General features: G+C 41.4%; 1 protein-coding gene across 2 annotated transcripts in view; it reads right to left on the reverse strand.

Annotated features, from left to right (window-relative positions):
* Nucleotides 1–1934: 1934 nt before the first annotated feature.
* The window catches only part of kcnc4 (potassium voltage-gated channel, Shaw-related subfamily, member 4), a 28602-nt gene continuing 4495 nt past the window's right edge, over nt 1935–26041 (reverse strand). Inside the window, exons 2-4 of one of the 2 annotated variants that reach the window (XM_030422644.1) lie at nt 10823–11759; nt 9865–10041; nt 1935–4419 (exon numbers count right to left, since the gene is read on the reverse strand). In XM_030422644.1, the coding sequence (XP_030278504.1) occupies nt 4352–4419; nt 9865–10041; nt 10823–11759 (1182 nt within the window). In that variant the 3' untranslated portion in view covers nt 1935–4351. Of the gene's footprint in view, nt 4420–9864; nt 10042–10796; nt 11760–26041 lie in introns of those variants that run through there. The other variant, XM_030422645.1, reaches the window with a different exon arrangement.

Raw genomic sequence — 26041 nt, forward strand, 5'->3', positions numbered from 1 at the left:
TGGTAAAATGGCTTGGGCTCAGCCATTCTCCATGGAAACTGTGTTCAGTATCGTCATGACAACCTCCAGCGGAGGAGAAAAAAAATGAAACAGGGAAAGGGGGGAAACAATGAAAGGGGAGTAATCAAGGATGACAGGACAAGCCCTGACAGATTCTGTCTCTCAACTTCCAGCTCCGGCTCTTTCTCCTCTGCCCGAGCTCATCTCGTTTCATGAATCACAGACTTGCGGATCTGTCAATCACCTATCCTCTGGGGTCCCTGAGCGGGAGACGCTGCTCCGCTAATGGAGTTATTGAGGTGTGGAAAACTATCAGCTACTAGCATGATGGCTGCTTTGTGTTGATGGAGTCATCAAAATATGGCATTCAACCAGATCAAAGGATCCAGCTGGGCAATTATCACCTCAGAGCACAGAGAGGAACACAGGTTTCAAGAGGACTGTTAAGGTGGTGTGTCTCTCTGGGGTTAGAGACATTGTTTGTGTTGTACAGTATGTTATATATATATTGATCCTGCAGTGGTGAGACGTTACAACAAAATGATTATGGTGATACCTTCAACGTATGACTATGACATTCAGTTCTCAAAAGACCAACATGGACATTAATTTGATTTAAACCTAAAAAGAAATCATTAGAATTCATCAACTGTAGAGGAAGCTGAGAAATCCATGTCACTCAAACTTTTAGTGTATTAAAGTGGCAGTTCATCGCGATTCAATGATGAATCAAAACACATTTTCTCACACTTACCACTAGAGCAGTGATTTTAATGGTGTGTTCCATTTTACTCAGAACTCAAGGGTCTTCAGCGGACTGCGTAAACCTTTACATCCATTTCCTTTTGTTGAAAGACAGACGGAAGTAATCTTTATATATATATAAAAAAAGAAAACACTGCTTTGTCACTGGCCTCCGTGCTGCTTTCTGTTTCTTGTTTTCCAGTGTCAGTGACGTTGAATGTGGCACACTGGAAAGGCAAATGTGTCTATTGTCAATGGGAAAAGAGTCACTTGTCAATTTTCAGCTAGTTTACCCAATGTTTTGCTAAGATAGTATAAAAGATGTATCAAAAACTGGAAAAACTAATTCAAACTGTCTGCATGATCAGACACCACTTGGAGTAAGTGGAAAAATACGAAACTATCCCTTTAAATGCCCTGTAATTTGCTGCAGCTACCTTGTGAAAATGGCACTTGGCACAGATACGCTCACCGTGTAGCCAAGTTTATAATCAGATCAATTTTTTTGAGATGCTGTCAAAAGAACTAGTACTACTTTAAGAGACAGAGGAAGAGCACCTTGTCATGTTGTCGCAGTGCTTCAGTCTATTATTAGCTGTGCTTTAAAACTGCGTCTGCTTTTGTATGAACACACGCTTTTATGTCCATGCAGCCTTGATGGCCGAGACTCACCTGTGACATCTTGACCCCCCCCTCCCTTCATCACCACAGTGCACTGCACAATACATCCCTCAACATCAAAACGTCTCTCATGGGCAACAGCGGTAATGACGATCACGCTGAGCTGAGGTGTGTGTGAGGCTTCAGAGAGAGAGAGTGGTGTTTCTTTGCGTGTGAAAGACGGAGGGAGGGGGAGAGACGGAGGCAGCCGAGCAGTAATTAGCGTCGCCTGTCATCCCAAATCTCCATGGAGATCTGTTCTGTATGCCATCTACACCTTCGCTACATAATCATGGAGGCACAGGAGAGCAGGAGGCACGGCTGTGACTGCCATTACACCACTTTGAGCAAGCACAGGATCAACCACCAGACTCCACTTTTGTCACCTCTATAAATAGCCGTACAGTAGATGACACAGCAGCAGCAGCAGCGGCGGCGGTGTTGGCACTAAATGGCCGCCAACTGTGCAGTTTGGGGGAAAAAAATTGATGATTCTGAAATGCAACAAAAAATTTACAGAAACAAGAATATTTTATCTTCAACACCAGGAGGGGGAATGAATTTTATTTCTATTTCTGCATAGAAACACATGCCTACATAATACAACATCACACACACGCACGCACGCACGCACGCACGCACACACACACACACACACACGCACACACACACACACACACGACATCTGACAGTTTAAATCCATCACAGTCACCTATACAATCCATAATGGCGAGATATGAAACTGATGTGTTGTGTGCTTCTCAATCACATTCGAATATATACAAGAGGGGAAACAGGAAATGAGGCTTAAAAGGTGAATTATCAAAATAATAATCTTTCGTTATTGGTTAACAGCTATTTCATGATGCATGTCATATACAAAAGAGAGAGGATCCAGAATAATGCACTGTGCTACATACAGTACGTACAGCTGTGCTCATACATACTTACAGACCAGCAGAGAAACAAAGCTGGAGTCTAATGAAGATGAAACCAACTTTCCCTTTGTTTAATAAACATAAGGCCACTATGGTAGACCATGAGGAATATATCAAGTGAAAGAAACCACACTCCTCCTCCTCCTCTCTCAGTGGAAACATGGAACAGGGTTTCTACAGATGTAATTATATTACTGCACACATTTTAGCTCCATTACTCAACATGAGGCACAAGTGGAACTGATGGCGTCGCACTGCATGTATGATGGTACAGAAAATCTACCATGTAATCTAAGCGTCTACATTTGGTCCGGACTCAACCAGTAGTATGTGTTCAACAATACTGCGCCATTGAAAGTTTCTTCTTTTGTCGAAACTCTCTTACTGTACAAGGATTTTTACAAACAGTGAGTTGCCTGAGCAGCATTCAGGCCACGCTGTGTCTCTCCAATGTGTCTGCACGTTGTCCCTGTGGTCAGAGTTCAAAAAGCGGTGGCAGTGAAGGAAGGCGGAGACCGGACGATCGACGGAGAACTCTGGGTCTGTTTCAATGACGACCGGACGACAATTTCAAGTTCGCATCTAATTCTAGTTCACAGTTACAGTATCGCTGTACAAACCCACATGTGTTTGGGTGTTCTTACACAACAGTTAACAACATTTATGGATATAAGACGTTAATCCAAATGTCGGTGGCTTTTTTTGTGTTTTTTTTTGTTGTTTTTTTTACATTTAAAAAAAAAGACGGTTTCTGTACATATTTATCCGAAATAAAATAAGAATCACGTTAACAATTGCAAAGAAGAAGTGTTTTCAGATGGTTTGCACAGACTTACTTCGGATTAAAGCCCCTGAAAACTTTCTATCAAATCCTTCTTTATTACATTATTCATAAATTCATGAACATAAATATTCACAACTAAATAAGCAAAGTCAATGTTAGGCAACGATTTAGTAAGTTAGTTATTATTCATCGAGAGTTTATGAGCTTTACAAACTTTGTCAGGACGGTGCACGTTGGTGCTTTAAACCTGAACTCCTGCTAATGGGCAGCAGTGGGGCGACTCCACTTGTTGCAAATAGAATTCAGATTGTATGTAAGCTCATGCAAAAATGACCCAATGACTTTCTACTTGATTTATAACCTCAGTAAGTAGTTTCTGAGTGAGTTTATGGTCTCGATCGCTAGTTTAAAGTCTTCCTCAGCACAGCACAATGTCCACTTTATAAATTATGGTGCCTTTTCAAGTATTATAGATACCAAAGCAGGGTATGCTTTATGGCTTGGCTAACTTGTGATTGATAAGTTGCTACCACTGCATGTCCTGGAGTTCTCAGTCAGATCCAGTCAGGATGTCCTCCCCAGCTCAACCCCTCTGGTCCAAATATGGTCACTTCTGGCTCCAAAAAATTAAGACTGCGATGGCCAAAAAAAGCCAGACTACAAAACGGTAGTCTACAAACCAACAGGTGACGTAACATTGGTTTCACACTTGGGTTTGATCAGAAATTGTCAACAGATTTTGGTTCAAATGTTGCTCAGTCATGATTGGACCTTGTAAACACATGATATTACCTTTCAACAATGAGAAGAGTACGAAAAGAAGTATTGTGAAATTAGGACCCGATTACAAGAAGCTATCTGAGGGTCTTCAGGGTTTTTAAGACAAACTATGAGACGTCCACTGAATGACAACCATACAAATGGCAGCCAGTCTTTAAAGTACGTCATACGATGCTAGATCATGCAACACATGCAAAATGTCTCTAACATTTAAAATGAGAGTAAATACGATAAATCTGCTATGCAACTGATTTTGTACCACAGGGTTTTTGGGATGTATGACAGAAAGAAAAAACAAAACTAGAATCTTGTCTTGAAGAAAAAAAGAATCCGCCTGCAGTTCATTCAGGAAAAGGAAACAAAGCAGGGAGCGGAGCTGCAGCTCTGCACAGCGTCTACTCCACAGCCAACTCATGCTCTCTCGTCTTTTCATAGCCAGTTAGTGTCAGGTCAGAGTGGTGACCTCTGGCTGAGCGTAGTTTCCAGTGGCGGCGAGGATGTCTTTACAGCTCTCTGTGAGGAAACACAAAAGACAGAAATACATTCAAACAGAGGGACTTATGATATGAGCATGAAAGACTGAGAAAATGGAGCTTGAGTACTACTTTTTCTTTTTTCTTTTTTTTACATGAAGCAAAGAAACATCTCTGCTGAATAAAACCTGACCCTCTTTAGGCCGTGAACCCGTCACACAAGGGCTGCAACTCATAATAGTCTATTCATAAGCCAGTCCTTTGTTTCTTAATTGTCTTTTAATCATAAAAGGTCGTAGCATCTTGTGACTGACCAACAGTTTTAATGCACTGTTATTAATTTCTGCCACCGTTGTGGTACATTGTTGGAAACATTTGTGATAATGCATTAACACAATTCGACAGAATATAAAGGTATATAACAGAAGTTGAGTCATTTTTAGACATTTTAATGCAGAAATGTTATGTACTAAATCTTTACACCTATATGTTTTGAATTTAGAGTCACATAAAAATGAAAACGTCAGGAGCATGAACCAGTATCGTAACTACTGTTTATAACTTCCCGTTTAACGTATAATTGACTGATTTTAGCTCTTCTCCACGGACAAAAGAAATCCTACAGATCTGAACTTAAGCAGGAGCCGTTTGCCTCGACCACCCATGTTGTTAATGGAAACCTATTAGTGGTGATCATCCTAAATGGGAGTCACTTGGGAAAATGGCAGCTCATCACATCTCTCTGCTTGTCCATACATCCGCCTGCTGCTTCCTTTTAGGAGCACTTCAACGGTCTGCCACAACCACAAAGCAGGAAGTGAGCTGCAGCCGGACCCTGCGCCTTCGACCAGGACAGTGGTTGCCTTTGTACCTATAAATTGTGACAGCGAGTGCAAACCCTGCGACGACCATAATCACTTCAAATCCACCAGCGTTTTTGTTCCCACTGCAGGGCGGGCGACCATTTCCTGTCCCTGATAACCATCTGAACATCTTCAGACCTTCTGCATCCGTCTGTCAGTTTCTCTGTTTCCTGCCATACCGCTCTGGTGAAATATGATCCATACCTTATATCCTGTAACACCACCATCCCCTATGGGCATAGCTCTGAGGAGCTGAGCCACTGTGCCATAATCTCTCTCCATCTCATCAAAATGGCTGCAATCACAAAGAAAGCCTTCTGCATGTTTGACAAGTAAAGGTTTCTTTTAGGCGACAGTCTCTGCCCCAACAGTTTGTACCAGCGTTAGAAAACAGTGGAAGTCTACTTGAACCCTTTTTGCAGGTAATGTGGACTAAAATGTGTTGTGTATGTGTTATATTCCTGTGTAATAGACTGGGATGTCATTATCCACATATACACCAGACACAGGGCTCGGGATTCAATTACTACCCCCCTTCTCTCTCTCTCCCTCCGTCCCTCAGACATTGGTTTTGAGGTGTTCTGGCTTTGCTCAGCTTCCCATTGTTTTGTCTCCTCAATCAGGAGACAGCACGCTTGACAATTTCACGAGCTGACCAGATAATTCAGCCTATTATGAGATAAATCAGTGTGAAACAGGATGGCTAAGATTTGTGTTTCTATGTTTGCTTCTTTCCCGAGCTGGATGATATAGCTGTATGGAAATACGATGTCAGTATATAGGATGTATTACTCTCTATTATGACCTTTTGTAGCACATAACAACCATTTGTCCTGTTAAGTAAACTGCATTATTTATGACAGATCTTTTATTGATCTCATTTTGGGTATGACATTTAGAGCCTATTGATACTGATATAATCAAGTTGAGGATTCTATAGATTTCTATAACTCATAACTCTTCTATCCTGATGACTTCTAATGAATTCTCTTTGTGCCACAGATTTGATCAAATATAACTTTGGGAGATCTGATATTCAGATGTCAGTGATTTCAGACACACACACAGGACATGTCCGTCTGCACCGTCTTTCTCCTTCTCATCCAAACAGCGGACTCTCTGCTGACACCAGGCGGAGTCGCAACTTTATGTTTGACTGTCCTGACGGTTAAAAACAGCGAGGCTGGAGGAGTCAACAGCAGCAGAGCTTCAGCCTGACACAGTGAGGAAACTATGGTGTCAGAATATGCTTAATTTCTACAGTCACCAACCCCGTAAAGTTAAACCTGTTGCCTGTTTTTAATTCTGAAGTGTGCCCAGTTAGCGCTAGCTTACCTGCAGCCGGCTCATACTCACGTTAGCTCTGTTCGTTAGCTTCCATTTGGGAAAATGAAAGCCATTTAAAGTATGTTGAATAAGCTATTGACAGTTCCTGTTTCCAATAGTAGTGAATGTTCTCATCTATCAATGGATTACTTTGATACTGAACAAAACTAAAAAAAAAAAAAAAAAGAAAAGAAAAGAGAGGTTTCTCAGGCAAGTTCAAATAATTTGTCTCTAATTTGTTTTTAAGTGGCTTTATGGATGTAAATGTGCAATTTAAAAAATCTGAAATGTCATCCTCGGGGAGTTAAATCACACTAAAGATACAATGTGTTTCATGCTTTTATTTCATTCAGTTTTTTCTCAGGGACAGTGCATATTAACAGATATTACTGTAATCATGATGTAAGGCACTTACTGAAGAAGCAGGAAGCTTCATCAACTTCAACCTGCATCAAATTTGATTTGAAAATTGATTGAAATTTTAACTTTTTTTATTTTTACAGCTCATTCACAAGTGGTTCTAATCTGATTCAGGGTCAGACTGTCATCCTATCCTGCTGCCCCTTTAAAGTAAGATTAAATAAAGTTTTACACTTGATTTAGCTGAATATTTTGTCAAATACTGACTATGGTCCACACAATTAGCGTTTAAAACCCAATAAATGTACAATTATTTTTTTTTGATCAGGGCTCTCAGTGTTTCCTGCCATAGTCTAATTTGCTGCACCATATTCTCATACTGAAGCGAAAATATTTTCACTTTTCGTTATAATGCTGAAGATCTCTCACATTTTGCTCTGTTAATTCAGCGAAGATGAATTCAGTTTTCATTCCATTCTGCTGCTTACACTCGATGACCTGGCTTACTAAACTGGTGCTGCTTCGTCAGTGATGAGGAAGGTGACGAAGACAGGATGGTGTACAAGTTCTCATCCAAAAGAGGAGGGCAACGCAGCAAACGCAGAACATGCTGTTTGCCAAAAGGCCCTTGACGAAAAACAGCAGGTAGGCACATTTTCTGTTTCCTGCCTTTATTTAGTAGAATTAAAGTGGGTTCTATGCACTCAAGTGATGTCATCTCTGTTATTTTTTAACAAAACACCTGCTCTCTGTCAATGGCTAACAGACAAGGCCAGTTATTCCTGTCGAAATTGGACAAATGGTGATATCCTATGTGCTCGGTTCATGGTTACATCTGTACAATATCCTGACAGATTCAAGCAGTTTAAAAGTGGTCCCATACAGGGAGGTGAGACTCTCCAAACAGAATTCTGCAACACTCGTGATTAGAGAGCATCTCTATGGATATCATCATGTGTTGATCATATCTTGCTCAGGCATTAATATGGCTGGATTCTTGTTTGCTGAATTTCTCTGTTTGTCCACAAACCTCCCTTCTTCTCGTCCATCTGCCTTGATATAACTGATATACTGATATAACTATAACTGTGACTTTTCTTTTTTATTTCCATCTGCATGCAACAACATGCCATTAACCTGCATCAACCTAACAGACTCCACACACTACAGCGATTGACAAGGCTTTCAGGAAACACGTCCAAATACAATTTCTTGTAATGCGCTGTCGAAAATTTTTTAAAAAGGGGGTGGTATATATACTCTCATAGGAGCCAAGCTACAGTAAGTGCCCCATTTATGTGTTGTTTTTTCTTATCCACATTGACAGCTAATGAGCTCTGGTAGAAAAATGCATGTTGGTAAAGTGCAGTTTTGCAGGAAAACACCTTCAATGTTGTGGGGCTGTTTGCAGATGAGAGTCAGGATGTTGACTGGGTGGGATGTGTGTGCTCAGGATGTCAGGAATGAAGCCATGGCTGCCAAATATAGAGCCTCTTCTCACAGGGGGCTTTTGGGCACTTTGGGAAGCTCAGATGTGAGATCCAGCGGCCATCCAGGCAGAGAGAGATGGCAGGCTGACAGTGAATATCAACTGAGAGAATTAAAAGAGCCTCTTTGTAATCATGTTACCTTTTCCAGGCAGCTCTTGAGGCAAAATCACAGAATATTGGTGGTGCATGTTAAAATTTGTAACCCTAACCTATCAGTGCTCCGTGAAGATGATTATTCAAGATGAGCTCCTTCACAGAGCGCTAACAAACAGATGGATGATGCAATTAGTGCAACAAAGCTCTTCTATTGATTTCCTTTTGATCTGTCTGGTGACTTACGACTAAAATCTGCGTAAGTCAGTTGGAGGTTTTAGGAGAGGTGATTTAAGTTCAGGAGGGGAAGTGGGAACATGGTGTAACTGATCACCATGTTGGTGTTGTTTCTGCTGAAAATGGGACACAATTAGAAACACAGTCCACAGTTCTTTTGAGATTAGTCTAAATGGGTGATTTGGTCTAAGAAATCAAAACATTTACTATGATGTCTCCGCTATGTACTATTGGCTTAGTTAAAGGAGCAGTTCAACATTTTAGGATCACTTCCAATACTGTTTTTTTTCCTTCTTTCTCTTAGCTTAGCTTAGCACAAAGACTTAAACAGAGAAAAAAGCTTGCCTGGCCCCGACCAAATGTAGCACTTTCTACCTACATGCACAATATACTTTTTTTTATATATGGATTAAAAATATACAAAATAAATGTTATGAAGTGCTCTAAAAATGTCCCGGTATGCAGATTTTTTTAACCTTTGGAGCCAGGTTAGCTGAATCTTCCTACATCTGGGAAAATTCGACTGGGAAAATTCACGCGAATGTCCTCTAAAGTAGGACCAACAACTCGGAAATTCTGGAAAGATTTTGGTACACATGTTGCCAAGTTGACGTCATGTGACGCTCAAACAAGGTAGACGAAAGTAAACACTGGGTTGATGGTAGACACTTTTACCAGAGTCACATTCATTGTATCGCTTACTTTTCTGTTCCATGTCACTGAAATACTGGAAAAAGCTATCAATGTGTTGTTTAAATGCTCTGAGCGATAAGATGCAAAACAACTTAATTCTAGCTTCGAATGCTTCCACATTCTGACATGAGGCACAAGTTGGAAGATCAACAATATCCCATCTCGGGAAGTGGGACAGTCCGAGGAGAATGAATGCAGCGTTAAACTTAGTCATAACTGTTGGGATTTTTCTTGAATACATTGTTCAATTCCCAGAGAGCACCAGTGGTAGAAACACACAAAATAGCTGATGACATAATTACAGAGCCAAATTTGGATTTTGTCAAAGAGTTAATTAAAACTACAAGACAGCTTAAATGCAGAAAGCGTGCAGTAAACAATAACAGTAAAGTATCAGTAAATTGTGAGTTGTATGTGAGTTACCAGTATGGACGTTGGGGTCTCCGGAGGTCAGGAGGAAGCAAGTGGACTCTTTCTTAGTCTTGTCTCGCCCACGGGAGCACCGCAGGGACCACTTTTCACTGGGGGACAGCGGCTGGGTCAAGCTGCAGCCTTCCTCCTCTGAAAGGGCCACATTTGCATCCCCGTTCTGTTTCGAGTCTGACAGAAAGACAAAAACACACCGCAACGTAAATGCCAAAGCTTTTACTGAGACTACCCCGAGGGCCCAGACAAAGGCAGAGGTATATTGCATAAAATCTGTATTTTTCTGTGATGAAATTCAATTTGGCTGAGATGGTATAAGGAATAATTTGATCCCGGTGTGTTACTGTCTGCATGAGTGTGTGCGGCTCATCTGTCAAAGTCTGAAAAGCCTCAGGAACTGTAAGACTTTACATACACTGGCTGTTTATCTTACCTTTAGGCTCAAGATCACTCAAATATTTATCATCAATAAAATGAACAGGTTAAACAAAAAACATTTTCTGAATTAAAAACCTAATGAATAAACACAATGAACAGTAGCATTAGCAGAAAGGGGCAGTTCACCCAAATTATAAAGGATGGAGGCGAATGGAAATTTGATGGTAAAATCTCTTTCCAGTAACAATTTCACTCTGGGTAATCTGCAGAAAACATAGGTAATAAATTAAAAGGGAATATTAATTTGGTAAAAGTATGACCGATAAAAACTGCTTACAGTGACGTCTGCAGATTATTCAGTCACTAGGACACTATTTCCAGAAGAGAGACATTAGTCATAATTTTTCATGATGACGTCATGTGAGCACCATGATTCTTTTTTAAGAATTAAAATTCTACATAAAATCTTGATCAAATAAAACCTGAACTGTCTGCAGGGGTAGCTGTCACAAAAGGTAAGAGAGAAAATATTTTAATTGGGGTGAACTGACCCTTTAATATTGCACTGCAGCCTGACCTGAGCGGTTCCTGCTGACGCTCTCCTCGGCAGCCAGTGGACACGTGTCGCTCTGCGTGCTGTCTCTGCGTGAGTTGGTTTCTGACTTCCCAAACGAGGCCGAGTCGGTCGGAGCGTCTGGGTTCGGGTTGTGCTTCTTCTTCTTTTTCGGCAGCTTCTGTTTGGCCATCGCAAGCGAGTAATACATCCCAAAGTTATTGACGATGACGGGGACCGGCATAGCGATGGTCAACACCCCGGCCAGCGCGCACAGAGCCCCCACCATCATACCAAGCCAGGTCTGAGGGAACATGTCCCCGTAGCCCAGTGTCGTCATGGTGACAACTGCCCACCAGAAGCTGATGGGGATGTTCTTGAAGTGTGTGTGCTTCGTGCCTCTGGGGTCGTCGGGTTCGGCTCCGATGCGTTCAGCGTAGTAAATCATGGTGGCGAAGATGAGTACGCCCAGTGCCAAGAAGATGATGAGAAGGAGGAATTCATTGACACTGGCCCTCAGCGTGTGGCCCAGCACTCGCAGACCCACAAAGTGCCGCGTCAGCTTGAAGATCCGGAGTATCCTAACAAACCGCACCACCCGGAGGAAGCCCAGCACGTCGCTGGCAGCTTTGGATGACAGACTGCTCAGGCCCATCTCCAGGTAGAATGGCAGAATGGCCACAAAGTCTATGATGTTGAGCGTGTTCTTGATGAAGACCAGCTTGTTTGGGCAGCAGATGATTCGCACCAGGAACTCAAATGTGAACCAGACCACACAGATGCCCTCCACCAAGATGAGGATGGGTTTGGTCACTATCTCTATTCTTTGCTCTGGGTGTGTTTCGTTGCCCACGACAACCAGCTCCGTCCGGTTCTGCAGTTCATTGAAGGCTTCGTGAGTCTCCAGACAGAAGGTGGTGATGGACACCAGGATGAAAAACAGAGAGGCGAGCGCGACTCCCTGCATAAGACACATGACAAAATTAATCAATGCTATTTCATGTCTTCCCACAAACAAATACAAAATCATTATTGTGTTTATTACATCAAATATGCTTTGCCTGCATATCGGCCGCCTCAGAAACACTCTTTCAATCCATGCCACTGTAATTATCCCACTAACTGTACAGTATCGCCAATAAAAAGATAAGGACGTGCCAATCAAGTTTGTAAAGCAGCTTGCTTAGAAGGATTATTTTCTGGTAGAGGCATCAAGTGTCAGCGGATTGACAGTAAGCAAAGACTAAAATAATGAACACACTGATATGAGAACACTTAAGTCATGCACAAAGACATCCAATAACACACAAAGTTTGACAACATCAAAGAAAGGATGTCATTTTGTTGTGATGGATCACTGGGAAGTTAGTTTAGCATGTACAAGAATGATTTGCTGCAAGAAGTTGAGCCCTACAACAATCGACTGTGTGCAGAAACTGATTTGATTCATGTGTTGAGATTACATTTGAAGTCAATCCAAAGATGCAAAATTGAAAGAGTCGGAGAAAGAGCCAGACCTACTGGAGGAATAAACACCTGCAGTCACATTGGATCCTTTGCTAATCAAAAGCAGTTTACTAGCGGGTGAAGAGCTCAGAGCTAACTTTTAACCATCTGGGATTCATCATCATTAGCCTGACTGCAGCAGTAACCTGGGAGGTGATCTCCATTGTTGGGTGGATAATGCACATTATTTTATCAAACATACAGAGAAAGGCAAAAATAACCGAAGTCTTAGGTGAGTTCTGAGTTCATTCAAGAGGATCAACTTAATTCAAACCCATGGACGCACACACACACACACACACACACACACACACACACACCTTGGTGTGTGCTGTATGTGTCTGTCTGTTTGAATAAACACTTGTGTGAATAACGGGAAGAAACACAAATGGTAGGACAATCAAACTCACCACCACTAGAGCGAAACTTCGCTTTGTGTTTGGTGGTGCTTTGAAGTAAATGCTAACATCAGCATGCTAACATTAGCACAATGACTATGATCATATATATATATCAAATGTTTGACCTGATGGTGGCGCAAGATGAAGCATCAGTTTCAACGAGTTACAACAATTCACCCTGAGGGGGAAATGACCACTGAAGCAATTATTACAGTAAAAACAATAATAGTTGTTCAGATCCAAGCGAGGTCTAAACCCTTGACTGACACTCCTATCTCCGTTCCAAATATATGACATATTATTATTTTATACCAATCATGCATTCCAAGTGGATCCCACCACGCAACCCCTAAAAAAACCCATCAAACATAATGTTTTTTCTCCCTCTGCGTCCTCTGTGACTCCTCATGACATCCTATTACCTGAATTACCTAAGAGGAAATAATTCATCGTCAAGATGTCCACTGCCTAGTTTGAGGATGAGTGAGTAAAGACATATTTTGTATTATTATTATCATCATCCTAAAAAGCACTTTGAGAACAGTCCTCTGAATCTCCTGCAGACAGAGAAAACAGACCAATTTCAAACCAATTACTGCCATGAACACAGAGACTGGGTCATGCTGAGAGAAGACGTGATTCTATTAACATAAGGTCTCTCAGTGGCAGGCGCCAGGGGGCGCTCACATCTAGTGCCTGAGAACTGACTTACTAAAGGAACCATGGGGCTACTGTGTGAGCTGTGTTTGGAATATATAATGACTGCAAGAGGTGTCAAAATCCAACCACACGAGCGAGCGGAGCCAAAGCAGGGATAGGTTCAGAAGAAGGAGAGACTCCGGACGCTGACCTGAGTCATGAAGGACTTACAGTCACCTGTCCTGTTGTCAGGTTTATTAGACATGTTTCAGTGCTCCAATACAAATCCAAAACAATATAATGCAAATGATGTGTCTTATAAATACAAACTCAACCAAAATGGCCAGCGAGTCAAACCACTTTTACAATTCAAATGGGAGGTAAATTGAATGATGTGGCAGCCTGGTTTTCACCTGACCCGGCACAATGCTCCGTGCCTGTCTGTGTTTGTGCTAACATTGTGTGCTAACTCATACCCGCGCTGTCTTTATTGTTTACTAAAGCCGGGATAAATTATAATGCCTCAGCAACCTTTCTAATCTTCCAGCTGGATAAATATGTACCTGTGCACTTAGCTATTTTCCAACAGCAGGGCATCTCATATATCATTCAACTTTATAGCGTTTGGGACTGTGACTAGAAAAAAACAAACTAAGCCTGTAATGTCCAATGGGACCTCTAATTCATTGAGGAAGAACCAAAACAAAGAACAAAGCAGACGGTCTATGGAGTTTAGCGAGCTGGAAGAGCTGAAGCCTATATTCAAAACAACAAAAACCAGCTCACACACTGCATACTTGTCTGTCTATATAATGTGTGCAACCCAAATAATGTGCATCTTTCTTCCGTGACAACCTTCTTCAGCCTTGTCCCCGCAGAGCTCTGAGGTGCTCACAGCTCGGATCCCCTGAGAAGACGAGCAGCAGGACAAGAAGCCTCAACTTGTCCCAGGAGTTCCCCCTGTTGGACTCAGTTTCCCTGCACATCAACAAGGTGTGTGTGTGTGTGTGTGTGTGTGTGTGTGTGTGTGTGTTTGTGTGTGTGTGGCTGAAAAAGGATTTTTCTGCAATTCACTCCCTAAATTATGTGTTTATTGTCCTCTGTTCGGCTCTTTAGTCAACATTTGAGAAGGATAAAATAAAACTTTACTTATAAGCTTTACTCAAAAGATGCAACATGCAAGAGTCAGACACCGGTCAAATTCATATACAAAACAAATAGAAGGCAAATCACCAAGGTAACTGCTGCCAGCTCTAGCTGTCGTTAGCTAGTTAGCTCAGTTAGCCGTGCAGCTAGCAGTTCAGACATGCATAGACGTCATAACGTCGTGACTGTTATTCCCTTACATTCTGTCGATAATCTCATTTCTTTTTCGAATGATTTCAACTAAAAATCTTACATATTGCAACTTTAAGTAGAACAACGGTTATTGAAATGTACAATGAATATATTATTGGAATTAATAACTGGCAACTTTCCCTGTTCTGCCATTGATGGTCGATCCTGCTTTCTGCCTGTTCACCTGACAGGCCTGCCGTTTTATGGAGTTCTCTGTCCTGATTGGATTACATGGACAGGGATACAGGAACATTTCTTTTCTCTTTTACCGCAAGGGCGCAGCGAGAAGAGATGTGGGTGACTGACCGAACACTCTATAACAGCGATAACTGTTGGAGTACAGGCTATTTTTAATATCAAAATAACACTAAGCACTAATTTACATGCACTCACAGTTTCTCTAACGCACACCAGGTTGCAAAATATGTTTTCACTGTGTCCTCTCATCTATGATTTCCTACTGGAGAGCTATCCAGACAAAAGAGCCCCATATACAGTCAGCGCCAGGTAATTAAGGTGTTCTCCATCAAACAAGAGAGTTCAGCCTCTGTTGAAGCACCTGGGCGAGTCTATTTCCAAAGTCAATTAATAAAAAATGACCCCCGTTTTTCATCAATCATCTCTGGACTTCTGAGCCCCACTCCTTCACTTCACAGACCGGAATAATAATAGTGGAGCCCAGCGTGCACATCCGAGGAGGACTTGTTAAAGAAGGAGCTCACAGGAACATGTTAGTGGCCAGAAATAAACCGATCATTAATCCATGCAAGTGTATGAATAACAAGGGCATAAAGTTTCTGTCGAAAAACGGCTAAATTATCTAGATACATCCAATAGAACAATAAGTAAACAACACTTATCAGGGCGTTCACACCAGGAGTGCAAGTTTGCAATTATTACCTCGGCCAATCCAGGAATTTTTTTCTCACTTTCTTCAACATTGCAAGATGCATTCTTCTGCATTTTTGTTAAAATTCTCGAGGAGTGATGCATGGATCTTATTGAAAGAGATCTGGGGTATTTAGCTGGCCGGTATTTATGAGTGAGTACAAAAAGGGACTCTTGGGTTTTGGCAGAGGTATGCACTCTACTCCAATGTGGAGAGAGGCAGAGCTAGCTCAGGAAAGCTGACATTGTGGTGCACACTACTATTTTACCTCGAGATTGTGTGTCAATAGTTGAACTACATTGAACTTTGATCCAAAGATTCTGTGCACTGACCTCTACGACAGGTGATTCTGACGTCAACAAAAGGCGAAAGGATGAAGAACGACGCGGAAGTTCATTTGTGTGTCTCGCATTCAGACAGCTCTATAATTCAGCTTTTGTGCTGCCTTTCATTCTGTGCAATCTGTGGCAAAAACTGACAGCTGTATGAATCTGATGAGCTTTAGATTATAGTTTTGATCAGCTCTCAAAACACAATTAGATTGGTACTTAAAGAGTAAGCCAGGTTAAGTAGCCAGTACTACTGATTTCACACTAAAAGAGAATCAATTTAAAAGCAGGCAAGATAGATACAATTGTTAATATGTTAAATCATTTGCTGGCCTGTATGACATGGCAGCTATGTATCTCCATGTTGTTTAGTTTGGCTTTGGAAAGAATGAAAGTAATCGCTCTACTTCCATTTCAGAGAATTGAATCTAGAGACAACCTAGAATTACCCGTTGTTTGTTACTGTGCGTGTGAATGTGTACTTTTATAAGCGTTTTACTGCAACAATAGGGGGAAAAAGTAGCATCATCTTAATCAAACTATATTTTTGATAATATGAAGCCAAATTGTTTTCGCTGACTTAACAAGCCAAGCACTTACAAACTCCAACATACCTTAACAACAACGATTAGCACTGTGGGATAGGCAAGTCATGATAAACGACTATAATCCTGATACTGAAAAAGTAAATATTGATATTATATCAAAAATAAATAAAATAATAATATTGTGTAAATAATCCAGCAACTTCATTCGTGCATTTGTCATAGCAGGTGGTGGTAATGCTCCTTAGCGCCGGTTGCCACCCGCCATGAAACATTTAAAGGAAGAAAGCAAGGCTAGCTGGCTGCCCCGAACCTTACTTACCAGTATGTGGCTGCTACTGCCCCACAAAATCCAGTCAGAGGGAATAATAGAGCATGACACACTTCAGGTAGTGATAATCAATATCGTGATAATATCATTATTGTGAATTATTTCAGCAACAATAATCATGTATGAAAAATCTCATCTTATGTTCCAGCCCTGCGGAATATTAAATCATCCACCTCTGCTCACTACATCTGAGGCTTTCTTACCCTCAGTTGTGAACAAATAAAGATTAGGAAATAAGTAACCAAAATGTTTAAAAGTTTAACATTCATGTGTTTCATCATCAGATCTCTGTATTAGTATCATGCACCTATTCATAGTGATCAGTCCCAGTGACATTAACTCATTTTGCTAAGTATAATAAACATATCGCTGCAGCCGAGCACATTATCACAGGTTTTGGCTTTCACATATACACACACACACACATAAGAAGTGGCTCCTGCACCGAGCTTCAGTATGAGTATTGAGTATTCAGACAAACCAGCAGCCACCAGAGATCATCACATGCTCACCATGAGCCCAACAGGCTCTGACAGCATTCGGTTTACTCAAATGCCAAACGTTTATCCCAGAACTAAACAGAGATGGGTATCTGCGGCACGGGGGCACCTCTGCGGGGAAGGTGCTGGAGGTCCTGGCACACACCAAGACAATTTTCTCTGCTTATAAAAGGCTCAAATTCTAACAATAACACAGCACAGCTTGACCTCACACCCTTGTGTATGCATCTGGAGGTGGCCGCACGCCTGCTCAGAGGTTTTTTCCTGAGTTTATAGTGAAGTGTTTGTCTCTGTGGCTGTTTGTATCTTTGATATGTGCGTGCCTCCACATCCCCAAGTCACGTCCAATCAATCTTGTGGCATTTAAATGTGTCTGTAGAGTTTATTTAATGCCTGACACAAAAGCAGACCACAATATCGTGTTTACAGCACAGTAGTGGAAACTTTAAACACAGCCACAGTGTCGGACTGATTGCTGTAATGTCTCTTTGCCACCACAGAGTGTTTCCATGCTGGTCTGCTCACACATACACACACACACGCATACACACAGGAATCATTATGAGGCCGGATGATTGTTAACACGGAGCTTTTTATTTTTCATTTCCTGGGAATGTAAATGTACTATAGCCTCTTCGGTCTTGCTGTGTGTGAAATATGATACAAACACTATATACCATTATTTATGTTGTATACTGCTCATCTTTTCTTCCTATATTGTCCGGCTACTTTCCTCTAAGTGTCAGTTTCTTGTGCTGCTGTAATGGCAAATTCCTCTAATAGGGATCAACAAAGTTCTATTTTAAATGAGCTACTTTTGTACAGTTTTGAGGAACATTCACTTTCCTTCAGCATTCTGTAACGTTGGGGGTCAATTATAAAGATTTCTAGTTCTGTCCAATTACAATTCACTTCATCCTGCCATGGTTTAGATACTTTCTGTTTTATTTTGTAGTTCTCTCTTCCTGTGTCATGTTTCACTTTCCACGTCTTCCTTTTGTCTGTTTTTCTGCCCTTCTTTTCTGCACACCTGTGTCTCATTAGTTAATCACCCCCCCGAGTATTGAAGCCAGTGTTTTCCCCTCACTCGTCGTTGGTTCGTCTGTTTTGCTCCCATGTTTCCGAGTCCTGTCATCCCATCGTGTTTTTTCCTGCATTTGCATCCCCGGTGTTACTCTGGTTCGTATTTTGGTTTGTTTTTTTGCTATTGGATTAATCCTGTTTTGTTGTCTGCCTTTTTTGTTTTTTTGCCCGTATTTCTGATTTTGGATTTGGATTCATGGACTTCAGTTTTCATTAAAGCTTTCTTTTAGTTTTCACCTGCCTGCCTCGGAGTCTGCTGTGGGTCCCTTTGTGGTAAACCCAACACATTTGATTAATCCAAATAGTCAAACCAGATGTGTGAGTGGCAATGACTGTCTACATCTGCTGATGAAGACGGTGAGAGCCAATTAAGAGCTCATGCAAATGAAATGTAACAGTCTATACTTATTGAGTATTTGTAGACTATGGTATTATTACCATTGGTCAAACCTAGGGTAACTGAGATTGTTTGACTGTTAGGGGTCAGCGGAAATGAGCTATAAACACAACACTAACAAATCATCAGCTTATAAAGTCAAATCAACCTGGTAGAATAAAGCTGTCTATTTACGCATCCAGCAGAGAGAGAGAGTAAAGTCAGCATTGATTTGGGCATGTGTTTCCATCCACCTGCTGGACAAAACTCCAATATTCGCTCTCCAACAACTCCTCAGGGAAATACCTGTCTCTTCAGCTGCTGAATACTCTACGTTCACAAACTAGTTCCTAACTCTGTCTGTCTGCGGTTTGGTGCTCAGCCTCTGTGTTGTTTGCTTTATGACTGAGGACGGCACAATGAGAGCGATGACAGTTGCTCTGAAAACAGTAAAGTTGCGAGTTAAACAATGTAAAAATGATCTGTGAGGTGATGGGAATGGTGACATAGTATCATGGCAGTTTGAGAAAATGGCACAAAATGTTCTGTTCGTGCACCACATTTCTTTGACTGAATGAAACCCTACATTGATGAAATGCGCCGGAGTTGTTCCGAGGTGCTTCAGGTCGGTTGTAGACATAACAGGTCAAAGACTGTTGCACCAGAATCCACGGTTTACATCCACGTTGTGGTTCTGTTTACGCTGCTGGTTAACGTCATAACGATTTGGCTTATATGTTTGTCAGGTCAGATACTGACAAAGAGCAATTATTCATCTTTATTTCATCTTTAAGATTCTCATACATGAACACAAAAAGTTGTGCTTAGTATCACAAAAAAGGGACAGTTTGTGCCAATGCACACAAATCCTTTATCCTAAATGTCTTCAATATGTCACTGGGTTGAATTTGATATTAATGATCTGTGAGTTTCTCACTATGAATGGCAAGCTGAACATTACACAATGTCATGTGATCCATTGGTTATCTAAAAATATTGATGATTTGATTAGAGGATCTGAACTTCCCAAGGGAGAAGAGAAGAGAGAAGAGAATGGTAAAGCCTTTAAGGATAAGTAATGCCAAACACTGGTGCCAAAAAGACATCGATCCAAGGTCATCAGGTGTCAAAATCCAGACAGAGCAGAGGTGCCCCGAGGGGACAGCCGCTCGGTCCCAGCTGGGAAAATCAGAGCAGGAGGAAGCGAGGTAGGACGGGCGACAGGCAGCAGGCTGTGAATCAGTGAGCAGCAGCTGGGGAGTCCCATCACAGCCATCACCTCCAGCTGTTCAGCATCACGCTCTGTTACTAACAGACACGCTATACGCAAGAACCACAACAACGATCCCACTGAGCAGTCAACAGCTGCAAAGCCCAGGAGAGCAGCCACTTGTTAGGTTTTCCAAGAATTCATGTCATACTGGTTTACGTCTGACAGTTGGCCCAAGTGATGACGAAGGACACCTAAAGTCCACCTATCAGGTCTATCCATGGATCCAGAAACAAAGAACTGGTGGTAGGGATGATCTATATTGTAATCAATAGTATAAAACCATAATGTAAGACGCAGTTATACCTCACACTCCCTGCTATTGAAGGGCATTTAGTTGTTTTCAGCTTTAATCAACCTTCATCATCGATCAGTGAACTGCAGCATGGACAGGACGCAAATCCATAAGCCACCACTTATAACATAAAATATCAGCAGTGAACCCTCCTTCTCCTCTTCTTCCTTATCGATGAGTAGGAAAATAGAAAGAAAGGAGATCTCCAGTCCAACAGGTACGAGATACACATCAGGCCATCCACATCTGACACCAGAGATGGGTTACAGTCTCCCTCTATCTGTTCTGATGTGACCAAAGCTCCACTCTTGAGATGACAATAAAGCTATACTGCAGGACAACTAAGCAAACTCTATGCCGATGAAGTCAGTGCGTGGTGCTTGCGTGGTTCACTTCACCCTCACGTAACCTCACACATTATACTAACGCACACACAATAAGATTCAAGAAACTAGAATGACTCCCTGGTGGCTGTACGGCAAGTTGCTGCTCCCAAGCTTTGGTGTGAACATTTTTTGCAGCGCAGCGTGACATCTTGGTGAAGTTGATCTTTGACTTTTTGGATATAAAACATCACCACTTCATCGCTTTACCCTTTTAGACATTTGAGTAAAATTTATGTCATAATCATCCAGGGAATTGTTGAGTATTGGCCAGAAATGTGTTTTGCGAGGTCGCAGTGTTCTTTGACCTTTGACCTGGAGTCAGTGTGGACAGTTGTGCCAGTTGGAAGAAATTTCCTCTGGGCGCTTCTGAAATATATCAAAATTGAAACAAGGGGAATAGCTTTTCTTTTGTCTTTTCTCCTGCTGAGGTTTCAAGCTGATAAAAAAAACACCATCCAACCCTTTTCCCTGATAAATAAACTTAGTAATTAAATCAGATGAATGCTCTGTAGCAAGTTATTCATTTCAACCTTCGGAATTGGCTTTTAAAAAGAGCATCACATTGACATTGATGGTTAAATTGCAGCTCAAACACCAACAGTCCGCCTCGCTCACAATCGCTCTCTGGTCTAGGTGGAAGGAGGATGACGTGTTTTCAGCCATGTTTAATTATTTTTTTTTATTTTTATTTTTTCAGTCGACAGGAAAAGTCTGCAAAGTCCGTGTGCAGCGTCCGTGATGCGTTCGCTGATCTCACGGCGACGCAGCCAATCTATTTTCAGCAAACAGCTTAGAAACTGAGCAGAACAAACAACCGGCGTAATCACACAGGCTTACACCCCTCTTTCCCTGAGAATACGGTGTTATAAGAGTCTCCTTAACGAGGCTGCGGCGCTTTGATGGGGTGTGAAATATCAAATCGCGTGTTTCATTCAAAGAGCAGCAGAGAAAGGTGTCGCGCCCAGAGGAGAGCTCCTTTATTATTTATCAGCAGGGCGTCGTCACACTGAGGTGAAGTGTGACATGTGAGAATAAGTTTCATGATCAGCAACACGACAAGAAACGTATCGGTGGATACTGATTAACGTTTCATTGTGTTCTGGGTTAAACCTTCCATTAATATTCATGTCAATATCAGTTATATCTCGGGTATCTGATCCATAACCAGTAATGTGAACAAACATCTTTAACTTGACAATAAATGGACAAAAGCATACTTTGGATTCCAATCCAGGTAGTATGTCTGAATGTTTAAATGTCAATCAATCAGAATCAATTAATCAAATAAAAATAACTGCATTGGTTTATATTGCCAAATACGTTATTGGAAATTTAGACTCAGACCTCAAGAATCCCAGTCAGTTAATCTCACAACAAAGAATAAAACACGTTGCTCCTTTCTGTGGGAAAGGCGGTTTTAATTGCTCACCGCTGATAACGAGTTGCAGCCCCATTACCACAGCAGTGATTAATTATAGGCAGCAGGGCCGCAGAATTATGAAATATCGCATCAGGGAAGATTGAAACAAAGTTATCAGGTCTGAGCTTGACGTTGATGTCGATTCTGATTGTCAAATGTAACGAGACTGAGACATGAAGCTCTGCAGGTGTTTCAACTGAAATAACAGCGTGTCTTGTATAATTATCATTATAGCAATTACATGCTTTTATTGTTTTCGCTCTGTGCTCCAGTATTTTAGTTTAAAGTGAAGCAGTCACTGTGAGGTTAACTTTGAAAGTAATCACGTTCATTTTAAGTAGAAGTGCAGAATTTGACATTTTTAATACTTTGTTCCCAGCATTTAGGACGACACAGCAGGTAAGTGATACTAAGGAGAGCAGAGTCGTTCACCTGACCTCAGTCCGTGGGAACATGTATGTTGTTAAGACTTAACTAAAGGTAAAAAGCCCCTGAACAAGAAAGATATGAAAATGGCTGCAGCACATGTCTGTTGAACTCGGAGTCAAAACTTCAGTCATTAATAGAATTTTAAACCAAGTGTTAAATGTGATGACTAAATGTTAAGGCTTTTCTAAACTTGCAATAGACGACTGTTTTGCTTTAACTCATTCTGATGAAACAGTTTAATGGCTGTGGGAGAATGACACCATGCGCGTATTGATCGGTTCTGTATCAGCTCTACTTACACTATGATATTTGATCTGCCGCTTACAGACGAAGGATGAATATTGGAACAAAGGAAGGGCATCTGGCATTGCGCAACCAAAACAGGGAAAAGGCATTGTTTACCCCGGTCACTATCCCCAGTTAACTGTGGAACAACTGGAATAACTGGAAACTGTGCCCTGCAAAAGAAGAAGGGCCGTGCTGATGGATGAGGCGAAGAGGGAGAGTGATAGAGACGGTGAATGGACGAGCATCCACTCAATGGAGAGCGCTGCTGTTGTGTCAAAGTCTGTTCCCTCGCTGATATGTGTTTCCTGTTACTACCAGGACTAGAGACAGACCAAAAAATAGGCATTCTTTAATTAAGATGAGTAACAAAAGTAACAAAAGTAACAAAACCTGCCTACTGACAAATACAACCGGGCGTTTAATTCTTTCTTTTCACACCACTGAGATCAGGATTTCTAGGTCAAATTGGCAAAGTGAAACAGTATGAATTGTGTTGTCCTTTAAGGTCAGTTTGTTTATACAGTCATGTTTGTTAATTTAGTTTGTTTAGGGATATATATAAAAAAAAACTTCTCTTCTGATTAAAACAAAACTACATAATGAACCTTTATTGAAAAAATGTGGTACGCTGGCTCCAAACTTCATTGCTACTAGTAACTAAAGCTATCAAAATAAATGTAGTGGATTTAAAAGTGTAATAGTTGCATTTAAATGTAGAGTAGAAGAATAAAGTGGGAGAAAATTAACAAGTACAAACACCTGAAAATGTGATTAGAGTAAAGTACTTAGCGACATTCTGTCATTGCAAACTTCATTAAAGTCATTAAGATACATAATCTGAGAACCATGAATGACTGTTAAAAACTGGACCAAAGGGCCAACAAGTTACAAAATGAAAGCTCAGAGTCAACACTCAAATCTCACAGTCACTGTTTCATTTCAGATATAACGTAGTGGAGTAGAGAGCTGTCTGCCTGCGTTGTACGTTACAGCTGCGTGTGATCCTCTCATGTCTTTCACAGAGCGGCACCTCCAGTCTCGGTTGATAGCGAGATGGAGGATGTGGCTTAAATGATAGACAGATTAACTTCCCTTCGGCTTTCAGGAATCACATTACCTGAGATGAGCTCGGAGACGCTTTGGAAATAAAAAGGCCATAAAGGTAACGTGAGTCCCCCGAAAATGCACTCTGGTCTGCATGCTTTCAGGGCAGACCACACAGGGAACATGCCTACATGTACCGGCTGCAGAGGAAATGGACAAAGGGGTCAATATTTATTCGTCCTCACTCTTTTTTCATAGTGTACTTTTCCAGAGAGATCCACATATGATTAATTTACAAACAAACAATCAGCAGTGAGAGACTTGATAAACTGGCAGGCACAAGCGCGGTCATCCTCAGATGGCAGCTGTGACTCAGAGACAGTGACAGCCTGCAAATGCCACCTGGACGAGAAGCTAAAATAAACACTGTTTGTAGAGTGACGGGCATGCAATAAGAGCACCATGCTTCTGCAGCACAGCGAGAGTCTCTGAATAGACCATTCAACTGCACAAACAGGCAAACAGAAATTAAAGCGCGCATCCGCCTCTCTTTCTGCACTAAATGTATTTTTCTTTCTGATGAAAGCCCCTGGCCCTCTGCCTGACAACTCCTGCCGTAATGACACTCGATACTTTACTTTCACGTTAACTTCACTTAGCACTCTGCTGCTGCTGCTGCTGCTGTTGCTGTTGCTTAGCCATTAGGCAAGGCATACTTTTAAATGCCTACAGCTGGCTCATGTCCCCGGTGGATAGAAATGAGAGCAAATTGATTTTAATTTACAATGCAGCAACATTTATTCTATCGACGAGGCGAACAGATGTGTATCTTGTTCATCAGGAGAAAACGAGATGTATAGATTCCAATTGTTGATTTGAACGGATGATTATTTCCTCCCTTGCCTCCGTGTGTACGTGGAGCCTGTTCTTCTGTCTAATACACCGTATGAGTTCCTGTATATGGATGTACACTCCAGCTTTTCAAACACTCCTGTTTTGAGGACCTGTGAGTGTAAACCTTGAACAGGATGTGTGGGAACACTTCAGCGTCACTGTATTTTTGCCATGAAACAGCATTTTCCTCTATTTTCAGCGGTTTTTGGTACAATTTCATAACATATATTGACGTGTGAAGTGAAAAAAAAAAATGCTTATTCACAAGACTGAAATACACATCGAGGTGTCTGGAGAGAGCACAGGCCTTCAATGACATCAACATTAAGGATGACAGCTCAATCTTGATGCATCATGACATGTCCTAATTTTATGAGAGCTGCTCATAAACATCGTTCAGAACCGGTTGCATATTTTGGAATTTTGCTAAAGAAACATGCTTAAACATGTTTCTACTACCTCTCCCCAAATATCGCATATCTATTTGGATTTCTGTTGGAGTTTTTAGACCAAGTGGAGAGAGAGCACACTCAGTTTAAAGGGACCGTTGAGCCAGAAGTGAAAAAATACATATTTTATGGTGGTATTTAGCCATCTAGGTTGTTTTCCTGTGAGTAACAGAGTTGTGGAGATCGACTGTGGAGATGCCGGCCTTCTCTCAAATATAATGGAACTAGTCGGGACTGGGTTTTTCAAAGATACATTTGAAAAACTCAACAGCATTGCCTCTCAAGAAATCATGACCTGGTCACTCAAGATAATTCACAGACCTTGTTGTAAACAGTTTCACTTAGGAAGTATTTCCTTTGTTAGCTAGCTTAGTGAGCTAGGTTGGCTAGCATTTCTTCTATGAGAAAACGCACAGTTTCTAAACTGCTCACAACAAGGTCTGCGGATTATCTTGAGTAACTGGGTCAGGATTTCTGAGAATAGTTTCAAACTTGAAGAAAGTCATGAGTGTTCTTGACCTTAACAGTCAGCCACATGGATGGTAGTGACGGCAGGATATTGCAACACTGGCTGAAATAAGTTTTCTACTGCAAAACAATAAAAGAGGAACATTTAGAGCCACCGAGGACAAAACTGAAATCTGAACACTTGGCTGGCAGATAGTTGGCCTGATTAAAGGTGCACTCCGTAGTTTTGGTGAATATATATTTAATCAGAAGAGAAGTAAATGGTCTGCATTTTTATAGCGCTTTTCCAGTCTAACGACAGCTCAAAGCTCTGTACAATACTTGCCACATTCACCCATTTATACACTGATGACAGAGGCTGCC

Source organism: Sparus aurata, chromosome 7 (assembly GCF_900880675.1).
Source record: "Sparus aurata chromosome 7, fSpaAur1.1, whole genome shotgun sequence".
In the NCBI taxonomy this organism is placed as follows: domain Eukaryota; kingdom Metazoa; phylum Chordata; class Actinopteri; order Spariformes; family Sparidae; genus Sparus; species Sparus aurata.